This window comes from Pyxicephalus adspersus, chromosome 9 (genome assembly GCF_032062135.1).
Source record: "Pyxicephalus adspersus chromosome 9, UCB_Pads_2.0, whole genome shotgun sequence".
NCBI lineage: Eukaryota > Metazoa > Chordata > Amphibia > Anura > Pyxicephalidae > Pyxicephalus > Pyxicephalus adspersus.
Window position 1 is genome coordinate 29,164,170 of NC_092866.1, and position 16,719 is coordinate 29,180,888.

Below are 16,719 nucleotides of genomic sequence, written 5' to 3' on the forward strand. Positions count from 1 at the left end.
CTACTGTATAGAAGATGAGCCAGATATCTAGACAGATTCAGGTACACATGCTGGTTATTTAAACATTCTTTAAATAAACTGAATTAGTGATTATGTATTTCGGATGGGTGAATCTAGGGTGAATAATACACAGACCACTGAATAAAGAAAAATAAAAGCAAGCAACAGAAAAATACTTTGAGATAATTTCTGATAGCTTTGCTTGTGTTGCTGAGTTAATGAGTACACTCATATACCACCCATCTACTACTTCTTCCATGCCTTAACATCAAATCAAATAGGAGTTAACCTCAATTCTTTGACTGCCATGATAAGTCCCACCCGCATATCCCTAGTAAAAAGGTTTTAGGTTTTCTCACCTTCCTGAGTTCTTCCTGCAGTTGTTTCAGTTTAATTTCCAGCTCTGTGACTTTGTCATTGAGATTTCTATAAACAAAAAAGAAATAGAAAATATTACTACATAGTACATAGCATACTATATTGAGATTACTACACAGCAGAAAACATTCAAAAGTAAACTTCTGGCAATCAGCTAAATACACAGTTAAAATACAGATATAGTGAATAGCTTGCCTACCAAAGCACTTTTACAATTTTCAAATATGCTCAGTCAGCTCAGTCTTGTAATCTGCCAGAAAACCATACCAAGTGTTTTCGGAACTGGACTTATAAAGTCCATGATTGTCTTAGAGAGCAAGGTATCCCTTTGTACATCGTACAGAGCAATACAAGAAGCTATATCGACATTTCAAAGAATACAAGATTGATTTGAAATGCATGTAACATGCATGCCTAGTTTACCTAAATAGTGTTCTTATATTTGCCTGGAGTTCAGCTTTAAAGCAAGTCTGTGACAAGGAGCTACAGCTTCTAAATCTACTTATTTTGCTTGGCTTTAATAGTCACTACATCATTCGTGTTATTTTGCTAAAGTATTTAAAGAATGGCAAGAAAAAAAATGACTCCAATATGCTTTCACTAGCAGATCATACACTAATGTTAAATGTATATGGTTTGATGCAAGCTTGTGTAAGCATAGAATGTCCAATGTATGCTGCTTTTATGCTTTTGGTTCTAAAAAAAAAAAAACAAAAAAACTTGCCCGTGAAAACATTTACCTATAATAAAAATAAATAGTACACTTATAGTACGCAAAGTTATAGGTCTAAAAATTATGTAGGACATGCTGTTTGAGCAAATAAAGCAGCATATGTATAATTATTGATTAAGGTCCTCTCCTTAATCAATTCCTCAAGCATTAGCGTATGGAATTTCACAAGCTGGTGTTTAAATTTCTGTGCATAGAAACAAACATAAACTAAATTAAATTGCCTCTCTATTCAGAAGGTTTACAATCCCTTTTAGCATGGGAGTACAAAGTTTGTGTTATTTTTTTTTTTTTTTTTTTGCTACATGATGTGTACATGTAAAATTTTAGCAGTAGTTATATGGACTTTTCGACATATTTTAGGCATGCCACAGCTTAGCTGGCATACATAAGGACTCGCGGAATGTACCATATTTTTAAGTAAATAATCCATAAATACAGTCTGTATCTGTATACCATATGTGTGTGTGTATGTATATATATATACACATACACACACACTGTATGTTGTAGCCTGTGCATGCAGATGCATCTTGTGCAAATGTCTACACATCACAAGCAAATAAGCAGGAGGATACAATTTGGTTAACAGTTCATTACTAATGTGTCAGTGTACATACATATCAATCAGTAAATCAGCATACAAATCAGGAAAGGTAGAGATAGTAGTTAGCTGAAAGTCTATTTTTTTAATAGTTAAGGGTTAGTGACTCAGGTATTGAATCCATATACTTGGGAGTGACAGCCAACAAACCAGCTTTATTAGAGGCCAACAAAAAGAGACCCCTTATTTCTCAGGAAGGTTTACTTTTAAGCATGTCAAAGCTTCAATCCTTCTGCCACATGCAGTCATTAGCTCTTACCCAGATGCGGTTGCCACAGAGCTGGGAGGTCCAAGATTATTTTTGATTTCTTGAACCTGTTCTGTAAAACACAAATTAAATACAACAATATCAAACTAAATATCTTGCTGGGATTTTACCACCAATATAGGGTAAAATATATATATTTTTCCAATATTTAGCTGTTTGCATATACTTTATGAATAAACCTTCATCTAATAAAGTTTAAAATTATTTTATATGTTTTTCATATACACTTAGTACTTATTACCGATACCTATTGTTATTGTTATTGCTACTTGTAGAAACTGATTTTTAGATGATAATTGTTCAGACTCTTTTTAGGCCTTGGTAGTCCAGTTGTTCAATACAGATAACAAACACAGTCATGAGACAATCCAATTGTGTATGTAATAGAAATTATTGAAGCGGAAATTGTAGCAGGACTGAATATCCTTGATTGTTCTCCACTAGTAAGCCAACAACAGTTTTATGGGGACTGACCAACATTGTCCAGTTAATTTTCATGTCAAAAAGTCTCAGTGTTTAAATGTGCCCCTTGTACATGTACATAGTGGCCAAGCATGCCAAATTCCTAAAGATACTTTATCAGTTTTTTTTTTAAATGAACTCCAGGCAAAAAGCTGGAAAGCCTAATTACATATATGGGGCTGTTTTACCTGCCAAGGGATTCATGACATTTCTTTACTGTAGTGATTCAATACAAATAGGTCAGCTATCTGCCTCAACCTGTGACTGGAAAATATTGGAGAAGCAGCAGTCATCCCACTGCCTACTCTCTCAATCATGTTCCTTGACAGCACATCGTATTGGCTCAGTGTGCTGCCCCTTCCAATCCAAGTCTGAGCTCTATTGTGCAGGTGATTGCAAGATTCAAGGTCACAGGTCAAATTTATTTGCTTGAACTAGCTGCATTCATAAGTGCATCTTGACACTAGCTGGTGTTTTTTATGTCTGTCTGGAGTTTGAAATTGCGAAGTAGTGGATATGCAGCTAAATACCTGTGAATGTGCATACATATATGTTTATGTTAGTGTTGATGCATGACTCTCCTTGATGCAAACTTCAATGGGTTTATTTATATTTTAATGGTATCTAGAAAAAAGAGACAAGGGTTTATTTGCCCTAAGTAAAGCATCTTTAGGTATAATGGGAATGTACAACCCACTTGCAGCAGATCAAAATGCAGGTCAAAAGAGGAAAGCCAAAGATCAAATGCACCTGACAATTACATTTTAAATGATCAAAAAAGTTTCTTAAAGGGATATCAAACTCATGCCACCAACACAAGTTAAAAGCCAGCTGACACAGACCCTCATACAGAAAAAAATATGCAAACTATTTTATGTACCAGTGACTAGGGTACATAGCTGTTGGGATTCCACTAGTAAGGTATTAATGTTTTTAAACTATAAGAAGGCTATGTTATAAAAAAAAATATTGAAGTATATTTAATCCTGGATTTTCTCAATTACACATAAATAATTATGCCAGATTTGGAGTGCCCTAAAATAATGGCAAAAACCTCAGTGAACAGGACAGCAAAGTTTTCATAATCTGCACAAGAAAACTGCAAATTAGTTTTTCTGAATTATTTTCACCTTTGCAAACAGTCTAAACTATCAGCATTTAGATTTGCCATGAATAAAGCAAACCATATTGATTTTTGTACAGGCATGTGCCTGCAGCATGGTTGCTTTTACATTTTTTGCAATGGCTGAAATTAGTTTCTAAGCAGGTTGAAGTGAGAGTACAGCAGGACAGAAGATATATCAAAACTGATAGTAAACGTTCCCAGATGCTAGTGAATAAAAATGAGCACCTAGGAGTGGTTAAGTACATTGTCGTCAACTGCCCATCTGAACTTAGCTAGTTGATTAGTTGTTTTTGGCACAACCAGGTAAATGACCAATATCTTCCTAAAAACTGTTTACATACTTAGATTACTGTTGCAAAAGACTTGATGGAATTTTGAAAGACATTTAAGAAATTATGCCACTTTTCAGATTCAGATTCTTGCAGAATCATCCTGAACATCTAACAATAATTGCAGTTAATTGGCTTTTTTAACTACTCTTACAACCAAAGAATACAGGCTGTAAGCCATTACTAGGATACACATCAGTCAGTGCCCTGATAATCACCAGGTAATACACACTTGGACTGATATCATAGCAACAGAGTTTAAAGACCACTGATTTCAGTGGTAACAACATAGTAATTTTAACAATAGGTGACAAGCCATTCTATTCATACATCTATCTGTTCTTAGGCTATGTACACATGTGTAATTATTGTCATTGGAACGGATCTTTCACAATACTTTCCAAAGACTAATGACTGCAAGATGCATGATCAAGTGCTGTACATACAGCACTATTCTGCTCTATAGAGAGACGAGGGGGGAGAACGACGCAGCGGCATTCCGCTGCGCTCTCCCCCCTTTACTTCCATTGTCCATGGATCTGCCAGGATGGTCATTATGAGCCGATTACTGGATCAGAAGTATTGCACGTGTGTACCTAGCCTTACTCCACTGTCCTCCACCACTGATCGCTCACCACTTTTCCCCACATCTCCATTTGCTTCCATCTGTCTCAATTGTTCACAAAACAGGCATTTCCAATCAATGCTCAATCAATATGTCCATCAATTATAGATGAAGAGTGACATTTTTTTTTAGAAGATTTTACAGAGAATCAATAATTATATCAAATTTAATATGTATTGAAATAGTAGACCAATGTATAGCCAGATTTAAACAATATTTATCAGTTAATCAGACATATCATTGTTGTCAAAGTGTGCAAACCCAATGTCATCATCATTTCTGGCAAATGATACCTTCTTTAGACATGGCTTCCAGAATACTGTTGCACGCAATAGTGAGATCCGAGATACTCTTCCATTCATCTTCTAGAGATTGAGGAGCTGGTGAAAAAACAAGGGAACGTCAAGACAAAAGATTCTGGAATGACAATTTTATTGCAGCTAAGTATGTTTAAAACCAAATATTATAATCCCACATAAATTTGAATGTGTTCAAAAAATAGTGGCCAACAAATTAGCCCATATTTGAGGCAACAATATACACTTTACAGTTGATCAATAAAGAAAGAAAACTGTAATAAAACCATAGAATATTGAAATAGTGAACATCTGTCATAGAGGATCAGGAAAACATTTTTTCCCTGTTGGAGCAAATTGGACTATTTGTTAAGGGTTTTTGCCTTGCTCTGGAGTACGCATGTTTTCTATTTAGTTTCATACAGAATGAAATAAAAAATGCATTTAATTAGATTTAATGCAAATTTTATTAACCCTTTAATCACTCAGTGGTTTTGGGTACTTTGTGCATTGAGAATCAAAGTGAATTTGGTCAGAAGGCAATTACAGAGTGATTGGTCACAGTGTAGCTGATTATCTGTCTCTTCTTAAACACAGTGAGAGACAAAGGAAAGAAACATACTTTGTCAGAAGGTTACTGCCAAAGACTAGGATTGCCAGCTGAGCAGATTTACGTTAATATGTGTAGCCAAAAGTAAATTAGGCTGTAAAAAATATTGTGCAGTTAGGTATTATTATTTGATTTAAAAATAAATCTGTCACAAATATGGTCAATTCAAATTAAGTAAATGATAAAGGAATGTAATAAAATAAGTTATTTATTCTGCTAACCATCTGTCATGTGGTACATTCTGCTTAATAAAGTGTATATTTTTTTTATAAAAGTGAGAAAATATATGATGACAAATAAATATATTACGGTATATATTACGGTTAGAAGCGTGTTCCTGAGAAGATGCAGGTGCAGTGCTTTCCTCATCTGGAAGAACCACATCTGTTTCCAACATTTCATTAATGGACTTTCCAAATGTGTCATACATATTCTAGGACATATAAAAAGAACATAGAGTTTAGTTTGGGAAAGCTGGATTTTAAAAGGACTAATTCATTACACAACCACCATTACATATTTGTTAAAACTTTTGCAAATATGTTTTTTTGGTTGGCTCAATTTATGCGAAATGAGACAGAGGAAACAGGTATACAACTCACCAGTTCCCTCGAAGGGTCTGGTTGAGGAATAATATCAGGAGGAGCCAATTCATCACTACTGAACCTAAAAAAAAAATGTAAAATAACAGTAAGATGGGCAGATAACTGTTCTCTCTGGGTGATGTCCACAATTGTATAAGTGTGAAGAGCTAGTTTTGAGAAAGTCAAAAATGCTGCCTGGCATGCAGTGTGGACTGGCGAAAAGAAATTGCATAGGATAGTTTATAAGAAAATAAAAGTTTGTAGTTAAACAGATGATCCTTTCACATGGGTGATATGGCTCATTTGACACACAGGGTTTGGTAATCTCTAGATGATATTTACACTTATCCATTGTATTTGTTATTAATTCAAACCACCATAAAAGTGGTTTTAAACTTAAGTTAGCTTAACTTTACTAATTGGTTATAGGATTTGTTATTTAGATGTTCCAAACATTTGCCTATGGTAACATTCGTAAAATTTTTCTTTCTTCATTCCAAAGGGGCACCTAATAAGGGTATTTATGTATTATTAAAAGAAAATGTTGCAACCCTACTTTCTGCATGATAGAACTTCAATTTAGAAAAAAAATATTTTAAAAACACTTTTAAAAATGTGGTAAAACAGTATTTTACCTGAAGTCTGTCCTTTCCTCCTGTACAGAAAGGGTCCGAAGAATCTTCTGAGCTGCTGAAGTAGATTGTGGTTTTCTTGGAATAATTTCTTCCTTCTCTTCATTGTCTCCTTCTGAAGGCCTTATTATTCTCTGTTCTTGAAGAGACCGCACATACAACTCAGAAAAACTCCTAGATAAAACCAAGAAAGAACTTAGACTATGTCAACAAAACAGACAGGTTGCCAACAATGGTTCTAACTAATTTGCTGTATGCTGTATTACCTGCGTGGCTTCCCTGATTCATCAGGAGGCAAAGTAGTCACAGTCACTTTTTTTGCACGAATGAACAAAGTACGAACATCCTCAGGGGTCAATGAGCAGAATGGTTGGCCGCAGATGGCTACCAACCGTGCCCCAGGACAAAGTCCTACAGTTTCAGCCATGCTGAATCTCTCCACTTCAGTTACAAACCCCCCTGAATCTGCATTGAATCCAAGTTGCCCAAGACCATTTCTAAGCAATGGGATTTCACGGGTCTCACAACCACCTGACACAACCTAAGATAAAAAAAAATTATTTGCATCAAAAAAGTATTACACCAATAATGTACATTCTCTGCCCACCCCCCTCATCCTCCACAATCAAGAAATTAATAGAAGTAATGGCAAATATACCCAAAATGTTAGGCAGGTCTAAAGACAGAGGTTGGGCATGGTAGACGTTTACAGAGACTAGCCATGTCTGTCTTGGCCAATACAGGACCAAAGGCAGGACAAGCACAAGGAGAATGTGATTGTCTTGGCACCTGAAATCGCCATCATCTTTCCAGACACAGAGTGGCCAACATTCAGCCAGCACTGCAAACTTTCCCCCACCCACCAGACCCTTTCAAACTTGCTAAGTGCAGCTGATGTAATTCAATGTAGTTCAAGCACTTCATTCCTGGCTTTTTGCAAGAACAGATGCAACAAGAGGAGGTCTCACAGGAAAATTATACTGATGTACTGTTCTTTCTATGTTCTCAGGACAAGGAACAGCAGTTACAAAGGGAGAAAGAAAGTGGGTTAAAAAAAATCAAGAGAGGCTGGGTCAGTGAGTGCCAGAGCTCATGAGGAAGCCATGCTCTAGGCAGGGACAGCACACCATGTAGCAGCATCACCAGCGTGCTCTAAATTGCTCAACTAATACAGTGAATATGCAAGTCACAAAATGGCCTAAATGTAAATATATATTTTTGGCCCCAGCCACCATGCAATCAACTTTACTTACAGTAAGAGACTGCTAACTGTCTAGTTGAAGTCTATAGATTTAACATGCAACCACTGCTTGAAGACTAGCTAGACAGGCTGGCAGCACACCTACTGTGCATGTCAGACAATTGCTTGTCTAACTTTTTTTCTGTATGCCTGCTATTCAGGCACAGTATGGCATTTGTTAACAGAAAGCTGAAGATGGGGAACTCAGGTGGTCTTTAATTGCTGTGGTCTTTAATTGCTGTGGCCTCTAAAGGTCTGTATATCAGCAGGGGCAAAAAAACACAGCTTTAGATCTGAGGACCCTCCAGAGTGGTGGGCACGCGGGAGCTGCTACTTTTGCCCCTATTGTTTGGGAGGTTCTGCATGCAATCATACCTGTTTATAAGGGCAACTGTGTTTAGGCTTTATTATTTTTTGCATGCAAATTTATTAGTCTGGCTTTCTAATTTGTTTTACTACACTCATATATCATTAAGATTGCTAATATTATCTAAAACATGGGTCACTACTACAAGTATATTCTACAAATATTTATATTTAAAAAAAACACTGTAACTACTGAATAGCAAAAAATTACATTAATTACAAATCATACTCTAATGTTCTTAAATTCACACCAGCCTATATTTTGGTTTGGGCCACCCTTTTAGCGCAAAAGGTAGCACAGATAAGTTGAACACCAACATGTATCTTTATTTGCATTAAACCTGAGGAGGAAATCAATTTGATGTTGAACATGATTCAGACAGCATAATGACTATTCCTGTACTACAACATACTAACTTTGTGCATTATGTATTTCCTGCTTCAGTTAAATATATTTCCTGAATTCCTAAACCAAGCATCCTGAGCAGTAAACACAATTGTTTAGAGTTGCAGGAGGTAAAATGACTATATTTTTTGCTGTGCCACATTTGATTCTTTCCCTGGAAATATTGCATACATATGTAAAGTTGATTTGTAGAAAATTCTGTAATTTATAGCATGAAAAATGTTGGTAGAATATATGCATGTTTTAAAGTACAGCATGTATATGCAAAGTCATCAAGTGTGTAATAGGGCCGATTTACTGCAGCTGTTGACTTACTTAAAAGTGGAAAGTGTATGTTTTCTTTGTGCTAGTAGATAAGGTGAACCTACCCTGTCATGTGTAAGAGAAATTATTTTCTTTGGTATCCTATGATTGTGTATTTAGTAAACACTACTAAAAAATTAACATATGAAATCACTTTTCAAAGTTAACACCTATTTTGATAGTTGAAATGCTCCTATTCTTCAAGTACATTTTCTACCATGATCAGATATTTATTTGGTACCCGTACAACTCTTATTTTACCTTTTCATATTGTCAAAAAACATTACAAATGCCAATGAACCATCTTTCGTACACATGTCAGATAATTCCCACCCTAAACATCTCTGGAGTAAACCTGAAGTGTACAGCAATCCTCAAATGTGGTTCATGAATTTACCTTGATGGATTGATGAACCAACTGCTGTGCACTCCTGTGGAGGAGAGCACAGTGGGATATGGCTCACTGGTCCTCTCCACCCTCCCATCTCCACTGAACAAAACAGTGTTATGTGCACAGTGTTCATTCATTCATAAGTTACTAGAGGTGATCATGAAAAATCATGCCCAACTACATTCATTCATCAGTTACTAGAAATAATCATGAAAATCGTTCCCAACGAGAAACATTTGATGCCTGTACCGAATTGCTGAATTGTGTTTACGAACTATACTGTTCCAGCTGCCTACTATATGACAAGTTGGCTACATAATGCAGCCACAACATAGAAGTTTTTATTTTTAATATTCAAGGCTTGTTTAATTAACTTGTAGCTTATTTGTAGTAGCCTTTTAGGTTGCAACATTACTTAATTAACTTATATGTGGCTAAAAAATGCCAAGATTGGCAAATACTAGTGTTTTTCAAAAGTGGTCTGCAGATCAGTGCTATTTTGGGAACATGGGTATAGTGGTTTGGAGAATTGTATTTTTGGTGCCAGATGTTCAGGCACTTGCTCATCTATTGCTAGAGAAGCCTATCTTAAATACCAAAGTGTCATTTATACCAGGCTGCAGACACAATCCTACCAATGCCTTTGTAAAAGTTGTACATATGGTGTGTGGAAACAGAGGTGTCAAGAGATATGTGTAGTCTGAATGTAATATACGAGTAAAAACAAGTAGACTGTGCACCTATAAACAATGGAAGAACAAAACATACAGAAAAACTATGAGGAGAAACTGCAGGAGTATTTCATTAAAAACAGGATTATCTTTAGTTTAGCATTTTTAATTAAACTAATAGCATTCAGTAGTACATAAAAAGGTTGCAATTTTTTGACTAAACCTTAAGTGGGCTGCAGATACCAAAACTCTGAAAACTATTGAAGTTATTACTAGAACCACTTCTGGCTATTGTCAAATCTTTTCTCTCACCTGTAGCCTCTTTACAATGTAGTTTACTTCTTCTTCCACCTCACTCTCACTGTTAGCAATTGGGCAGAGAGACAATCTTCCTGCCCGTCCATAGTAAAGGTCCAGCCCCCCTTTGTTGCAGTATGTCCATCCAAGTACATCACGGCATGAACAGTGGAAGCATACGGTTCCCTCACTCTCTTTTTTTGGATCTACTAAAACCACCATTTCAGAGGATATCCCCAGCATATAGGTACCTTCAGGAATACAGACACTTGTTGCTTTAACTGTCCATACAAGGGCACCAGAACTGTGGAATTCAGGAGGAACACTGTATGTCCAGCGGGCTCCTTTTCCACTTTTATCCCCAGGACCTGTGCTGCCAGCTCTGTCTCTTTTCTTAGAAAGGCCCAAGATGGCCAATTTGGAGGAGCAAGAGTCCAAAGTAGTTGTAGTCACATGGTCACGAGCCAAGTCCCTTAAGTACTCTTCTCTTGTTCTTGTGGCCATAGCCAGAAACTTACCACCACGTTCTGCTGCATTTTCACCATTTATTGCTTTGGAAAGAATAAAATCTCTAAGTTCAGGAGAGCATGGAAACATAGTTGAAGGCAAAGGTGGTCCAAAAGGTGGTGTGTCAGCCGTACGAGTAACAGCAACACTGTAGATGGTGTGAGGAGTACATGGACTGTGAGCTCTTACAACAATGAATACATGTTGAAAATGGGAGCGTATGGTCTGTGGAGTAAACGGGAGGGCACCTGGTTCTTGGAAAACAATTGTCACAATGTCATTACCAATATGCCTCTTTCGCAGTAGCTGAAAAATCAAAATAACATTAGTGTAGGGTAAACAATAAATAATTCAGGATTACAATACAGGATGTAGCTAAGAATAAAAATGTATTTCAAGATTCTAATTTTTAATTATAAAGATGTAAACAAAATTATTTAGTTACCTGTCCACTATAATTGTATAATTTGTTAATCCATAGACAAAAAAGAAGCCAGTCATGGGCTTAACTTGTCTGTATAGATACATAGATTTCCTTTTAATTCTGGGGACCTTTGAATTTATTGTTTAAGTTATGTTTAGGCTTTGCTAATCAATTCCCACAAGTTTTAAAAAATAAATATATATTAAAGCAAACCAACACCAAGATGATATACTACCTTTGGTGCTGATCTTTGTTTCTGAAGCGCTAGCTTCCTGTCTGTCAAAGGTTTCAATGCATTCTGTAGCATTGATTTGAAGGGTGCAGGGTAGAAGGTCTTAGTTAACAGTGACTTTTCTAATTACATGTTTGTTTTTTTTTCTAAACAATTAGAGATTGTAGGAATTTTCGACATAAGCTGAGGATGTCATTCTGAGGAAGCCTTTGGGTGAAACGTGATATAGACAAAGAACTTAAATATGCAAAAATATTCAATATCCAAAAATACATGATAGGATCTCATGAAGTGAATTATGGCATAAGCTGAATTTGTCTATAGAAGCTCTATGTTTTACAATGTTTGTTTTTAATATTTGCAAATTAAGAAATATGTGATTATTTTAAAGATGTGTGCATTATTGTAGATGTCCCTAAAAAATCCCAGAAAGAAAAAATTGTGTTTGGAATTGTCAATAGAGGTATTTTTTTTAGGCCTTATATCTAAATGTTTTTTTTCTACAGAGCTATTTGATTTCTTTCTATTTTTATAAATCCCAATGAAACAGAGTATTACTATATTTATCAAAACTTTTTTATTTATTATTATTTTAACATTCAAATTAAGCAATACCATCCTGATTATTACCATATAGTAATTGATCAAGAAAATTCTTGATATATATATATATATATATACAAAAGTATGAACTTCCTCCATTGATAGTCTGTAGAAGTGTAACTGGTATAAAAACATTGCTCCCTAATACCTTATATCACATAGTTCAGAGCCCTAAAAACCTTAACAACATAATAAGACTAAAAAGTGGCTAGACAAATGTTAATGTTTACTCTCAATATATTGTGACAAGCAGTGATACTATGAACTAGTAAGCGAGAAAAGTGTTGATGATTTTTATTTTTAAGTTACCTGTTGACTGTTACTTGCAGTAAACGGAAGCATTGTTGATACATGAAACATTATTTCATAATCTTGGTAACGAGTGTAGAGAGAGTGTGTACCCGTACTGTCAGCTGTGAACAAGCACAATTATGTAAGTGCGTAGTTGTTTAAAAGTTGTAAAATATATGTAATTTATAACATTGACTTTAAGCATATTTATATTTTAGTGTGTGTGTATATAATTTGCTTAGACACTGGCCAAGTTAAAAAAGCTATTAACAAAATTATAAAAATTACAATATTTAATTAAATTGTAATAAGAACCTGTCATTACAAAATCACTTTTATACAACTTACTTGTTAAAATAAGACATATACTGCCTTACCAGCAACAGGTTTCTTGAAAATCTGGCAAATTATAGCTTGCTTTCCTCTGCAAATGTATGCCAGTGAGATGGACCACAACATAATTAGCAAAGGTGTTGGATCCCAAATAATTGGCCCTAATACCTTTAAAGTAGAATAAACAGTGAATTGGTAGCTTTTCCAAAGGTCTGGCCCCTTGAAAAGTAGGTATATGAAATCTGCTTTTAACAGGTATATTGTATAAAAAAGTGAATCTGTGCTAACAGGTTTACTTTACAAACCGGTCATTTTTATTCTTTTTAAAGTGGAATCACAAAAACACTGAATCCAGTTTTAAACTTAGTAAGTATTTTGATATTCAGGTGATTAAAACAGGTCCCGAGCCCAAGCAAATTGTATTCTTGATTAAACATTTGACTGTTTAGGACCAGATTTAAGAAAAAAGCATCACTTACTTTTGTTGTCCAGCTGTGCACGATACTTATCAAACCCCTTCAATCTGATTTCATCACCTAAAAGGCTCAAGAATTCCTTAAAAGCTGGACCAGCTATTTCGTTGTTATACATTTCTTCCTCTGTAGCTTGCCCACTTTTACAATACAAAACTCCAATTTTCCTCTGAAAACTGAGCTAAAAATTGTGATATGAAAAATTTAAATATTGCACAAGTTTGTTTGAAGAAAGATGCAGACATTTTACTTTAATGCTAATTACAAACAGGCATTTTAAACAGATAGTACATTGATCTTCAAATTTTAAACCTCTAATAATATTTTTACTCTATCTTTAAATGAGTAGACAAGGCTTATAAAATTGGAGCGTTGCTCTTTAGTATGTTGACTATATTACACTTTATAAACTAACATTGCCAAAGAATACAAAACATAATAAACAATGTATTTTTGAAACATTCTTACTGGATAATTATTTACTATATTGTATGTGTTTAAATTACAGATATTAATGGGATGGAGACATACTTGAACAAACATTACATTTTCTTTCAAACAATGCCTGTTGATTTGGGAAATATACTAATATATAAATTCAAGGAAAAATTCCCTTTCGAAAATGTTAACAACAATATCAATAGGTTTAGCTCTGTACTGAGGAAAAATGAGGTGCACACTGCCTTGGAAGCCAGTACGAGTATTGCCAGTAGTAGTGACCACTTTCAGTACCTCTCACACAAATGGGCTGCAAGGTGTGGGCTGCAAATGGGCTGCAAGATGGGCTGCAGTACGAGTATTGCCCCCTTTAACAAACATTACCTTCTGTAGATATTTTTGCATATATGCCCACAAGTCTCTAACATTAACTACATTTTTGACACTCCACAATGCAAAATGTCTTCAGTTGTAAGATGTTTATTGGTTTTCTTGAATTGCCTGTTTCTAGTCCGTCAATAAGATTTTTTTGGGATTTAAAAGGCCTTTGCCTAACCCAGTACATAGCCTTTCATTTAATATTTTTGAGCCATTCGGTGGTGGATTGACAAAAAAATCCATTTGAGCTTTAATTTCAACTTTCAGACAGATGGCCTCACATTCTCTTTCTCATCATTCTCAATCAGCATTTGGCACAATGGACACTTGTATATCATTTTCCTTACAATGGAAAAATTGATTTTAAATAATTTTAAAACCTAAATCCCTTGCCAGACACAAAAGACATTTACAACCTTTATCCTGAAGGCAATAAATGGCAGTTTCTTTCTTGGCATGAAGACAGTACACATGTCAATACAAAAATGTTTAAAATAGGAGCTAATGTTACTTATTCAATATAAAAAAATCACCAATTTTTAAAGGGTGTACTTGCTGCTTCATCTGACTATATACCTATTTCCCACTCTCTAGCTGATACAATGAATTTCTATTTAAATTAAAAAAAAAACACATTTCATTTTATAACTGTGTAACTGTTATTGTGTAATGTAGAGGAGAGTTCAGAAAAAAAGTTAAAAATATTATAAAATTGTTTACCTAGTTAGATAATCTGACTAGCAATCAAGATACCTAAATTATGGCAAACACCTTGCAGCCCATTTGTGTGAGAGGTACTGAAAGTGGTCACTACTACTGGTCATTATCTATCCAAATTTACCTTCTGGTTCAAAGGCTTCCTAATGGTTCAGATTTTGAAGAGTAGTGGATTTTGTTAGTAATGATTGATAGTGTGGATTGTGGAGTAAATGAATAAATGAAGATGGGAAATATAAAGAATAAGCTGGTTAAAAGAATGAAAATAGATACTGAATATTAAAAGAAGGCTTTGAAAAGCCAGCAAGAACAAGCATAAACATCAGTACAGAAGATATCCATTGCTCTATACCAGGCTGCAGAGTGATTAGTTAAGGACAACTGTTAAGCAAAGAAAAAGTGCAGCTAGAACATCCACAAAATGTACACTTTTTTAAAAGAGTTTTAGAACCCTGTAACAGGGAATGATCAGTGCCTGTATGAAGGCATTGATGCTATTCACTGGCCCCCACATTCCCCACACCTGAACCAATAAAGATTCCATTGGACATTACGTATTGTTGCAAGATACCCCAGGGCACCAGCATGTCTAGATATTGTCAGGAGTGCATTACGTTCCTACCTATGATTTCAGATTTTTACTTTGATTTTCAGTGTGATTTCAAATCCAGCCTTGATTTTGGTTTTCACTGAACATATTCATGTCCACTTTGTCTCAACTGATTATACAATTTAAATCATTAAATATTTTCAACTTTAATATTTTGGTCATCTAGATCCGGAATGTGATTGCAGTGATCAATTCTACTATTACTGTGTTACATAATCCAAGTTCAACCACTAGTAAAATAAACATATCCCAGATAAAAACCCTATAGACATAGTTGATCCAGAGGAAGGTTAAAAAAACTGGGGAAAAAAATCTTTCCTGGTTTCATGAGGCAGTCAGATGTTTCCAGGATCAACAGTCTCTGTTATCTTCACTTTGAAGCTTTAATATCCAGTTAAATCATGTGCTTCTAGAAAATCATCCAGCTTTTTCTTAATGCAAGCTATAGTAATTGCTGAAACTACTTTCTTAGGGAGACGATTCTACATTTTCACAGACCTTACAGTGAAGAATCCCTTCCATAGCCAGAGCTTAAAATGTTCCTCCAGACACAGAGTGCCTCCTTGTCTTTGTTTTTTTGTAATGATCTTAAAGTGAAAAATCGTGAAGAGGGTTCTCTATTTGGACTATATATGTTTTTATACAGGGTGATCATATCCCCCTTAAACGTCTCTTCCCAAGGGAGAATAGATTCAGTTCAGCTAACCTCTCCTCAAAGCTGAGCTCCTCCATTCCTTTTATTGGTGTAGTTGCCCTTCTCTGCACTCTCTGCAATTCCACATTATCCTTTCTGTGAACTGGTGCCCAAAACTGGACTGCATATTCCAGATGAGGTCTGACCAATGCTTAGTACAGGGGAAGGATTATGTCTCGATCTCTGCAGTCTATTCCTTTTTTAAAACAAGAAAGTAGTTTGCTAGCTTTAGATATTGCAGCTTGACATTGCATACTAATATTAAGTCTAACTTTTTCATTTATCATTATTAAATGTCATTTGCATTTTGGCTGCCCAATCAAACAGTACATCCAGGTCTGCTTGTAGATTATAGACATCCTATACGGACTTAATCCCATTACATAGCTTGGCGTTATCTGCAAACACAGAAATGGTACTCTTAATCCCAAACTCTGTATCATTTATAAAGATGTAAACAGTAAAGGTCCTAACACTGAACCCTGTGGCAGTGTTCTCCCCAGAAATTTTTTTCAGCCGGGTGGTAGGAAGCTGTAGCCGGGTGGTAAAAAAGGGGGTGTGGCAAAACACGCCAAATTTAGTTCTCCCAGTTGTTTATGGCATGGGTATCCAGTAACCTCTTATTGTTTCAGTGTTCTACCTTCTCCCAATTATTTGTTACAACTTTGTAATGCCTGCCCTGTTAGTATATCCAATTTTTC

At 35.3% G+C, this 16,719-nt stretch overlaps 1 protein-coding gene across 6 annotated transcripts in view; it reads right to left on the reverse strand.

Annotated features, from left to right (window-relative positions):
* SIPA1 (signal-induced proliferation-associated 1) overlaps positions 1 to 16,719 on the reverse strand; it is a 56,526-nt gene that overhangs the window by 2,232 nt on the left and 37,575 nt on the right. For 3 of the 6 annotated variants that reach the window (XM_072423045.1, XM_072423047.1, XM_072423046.1), the window contains exons 5-14: positions 13,188 to 13,362; positions 12,394 to 12,497; positions 10,334 to 11,131; positions 6,911 to 7,185; positions 6,648 to 6,818; positions 6,031 to 6,094; positions 5,738 to 5,861; positions 4,816 to 4,902; positions 1,972 to 2,032; positions 360 to 426 (exon numbers count right to left, since the gene is read on the reverse strand). In XM_072423045.1, coding sequence (XP_072279146.1) covers positions 360 to 426; positions 1,972 to 2,032; positions 4,816 to 4,902; positions 5,738 to 5,861; positions 6,031 to 6,094; positions 6,648 to 6,818; positions 6,911 to 7,185; positions 10,334 to 11,131; positions 12,394 to 12,497; positions 13,188 to 13,362 — 1,926 coding nt within the window. The remainder of the gene's footprint in view (positions 1 to 359; positions 427 to 1,971; positions 2,033 to 4,815; positions 4,903 to 5,737; positions 5,862 to 6,030; positions 6,095 to 6,647; positions 6,819 to 6,910; positions 7,186 to 10,333; positions 11,132 to 12,393; positions 12,498 to 13,187; positions 13,363 to 16,719) is intronic. The other 3 variants (XM_072423048.1, XM_072423050.1, XM_072423049.1) reach the window with 3 other exon arrangements.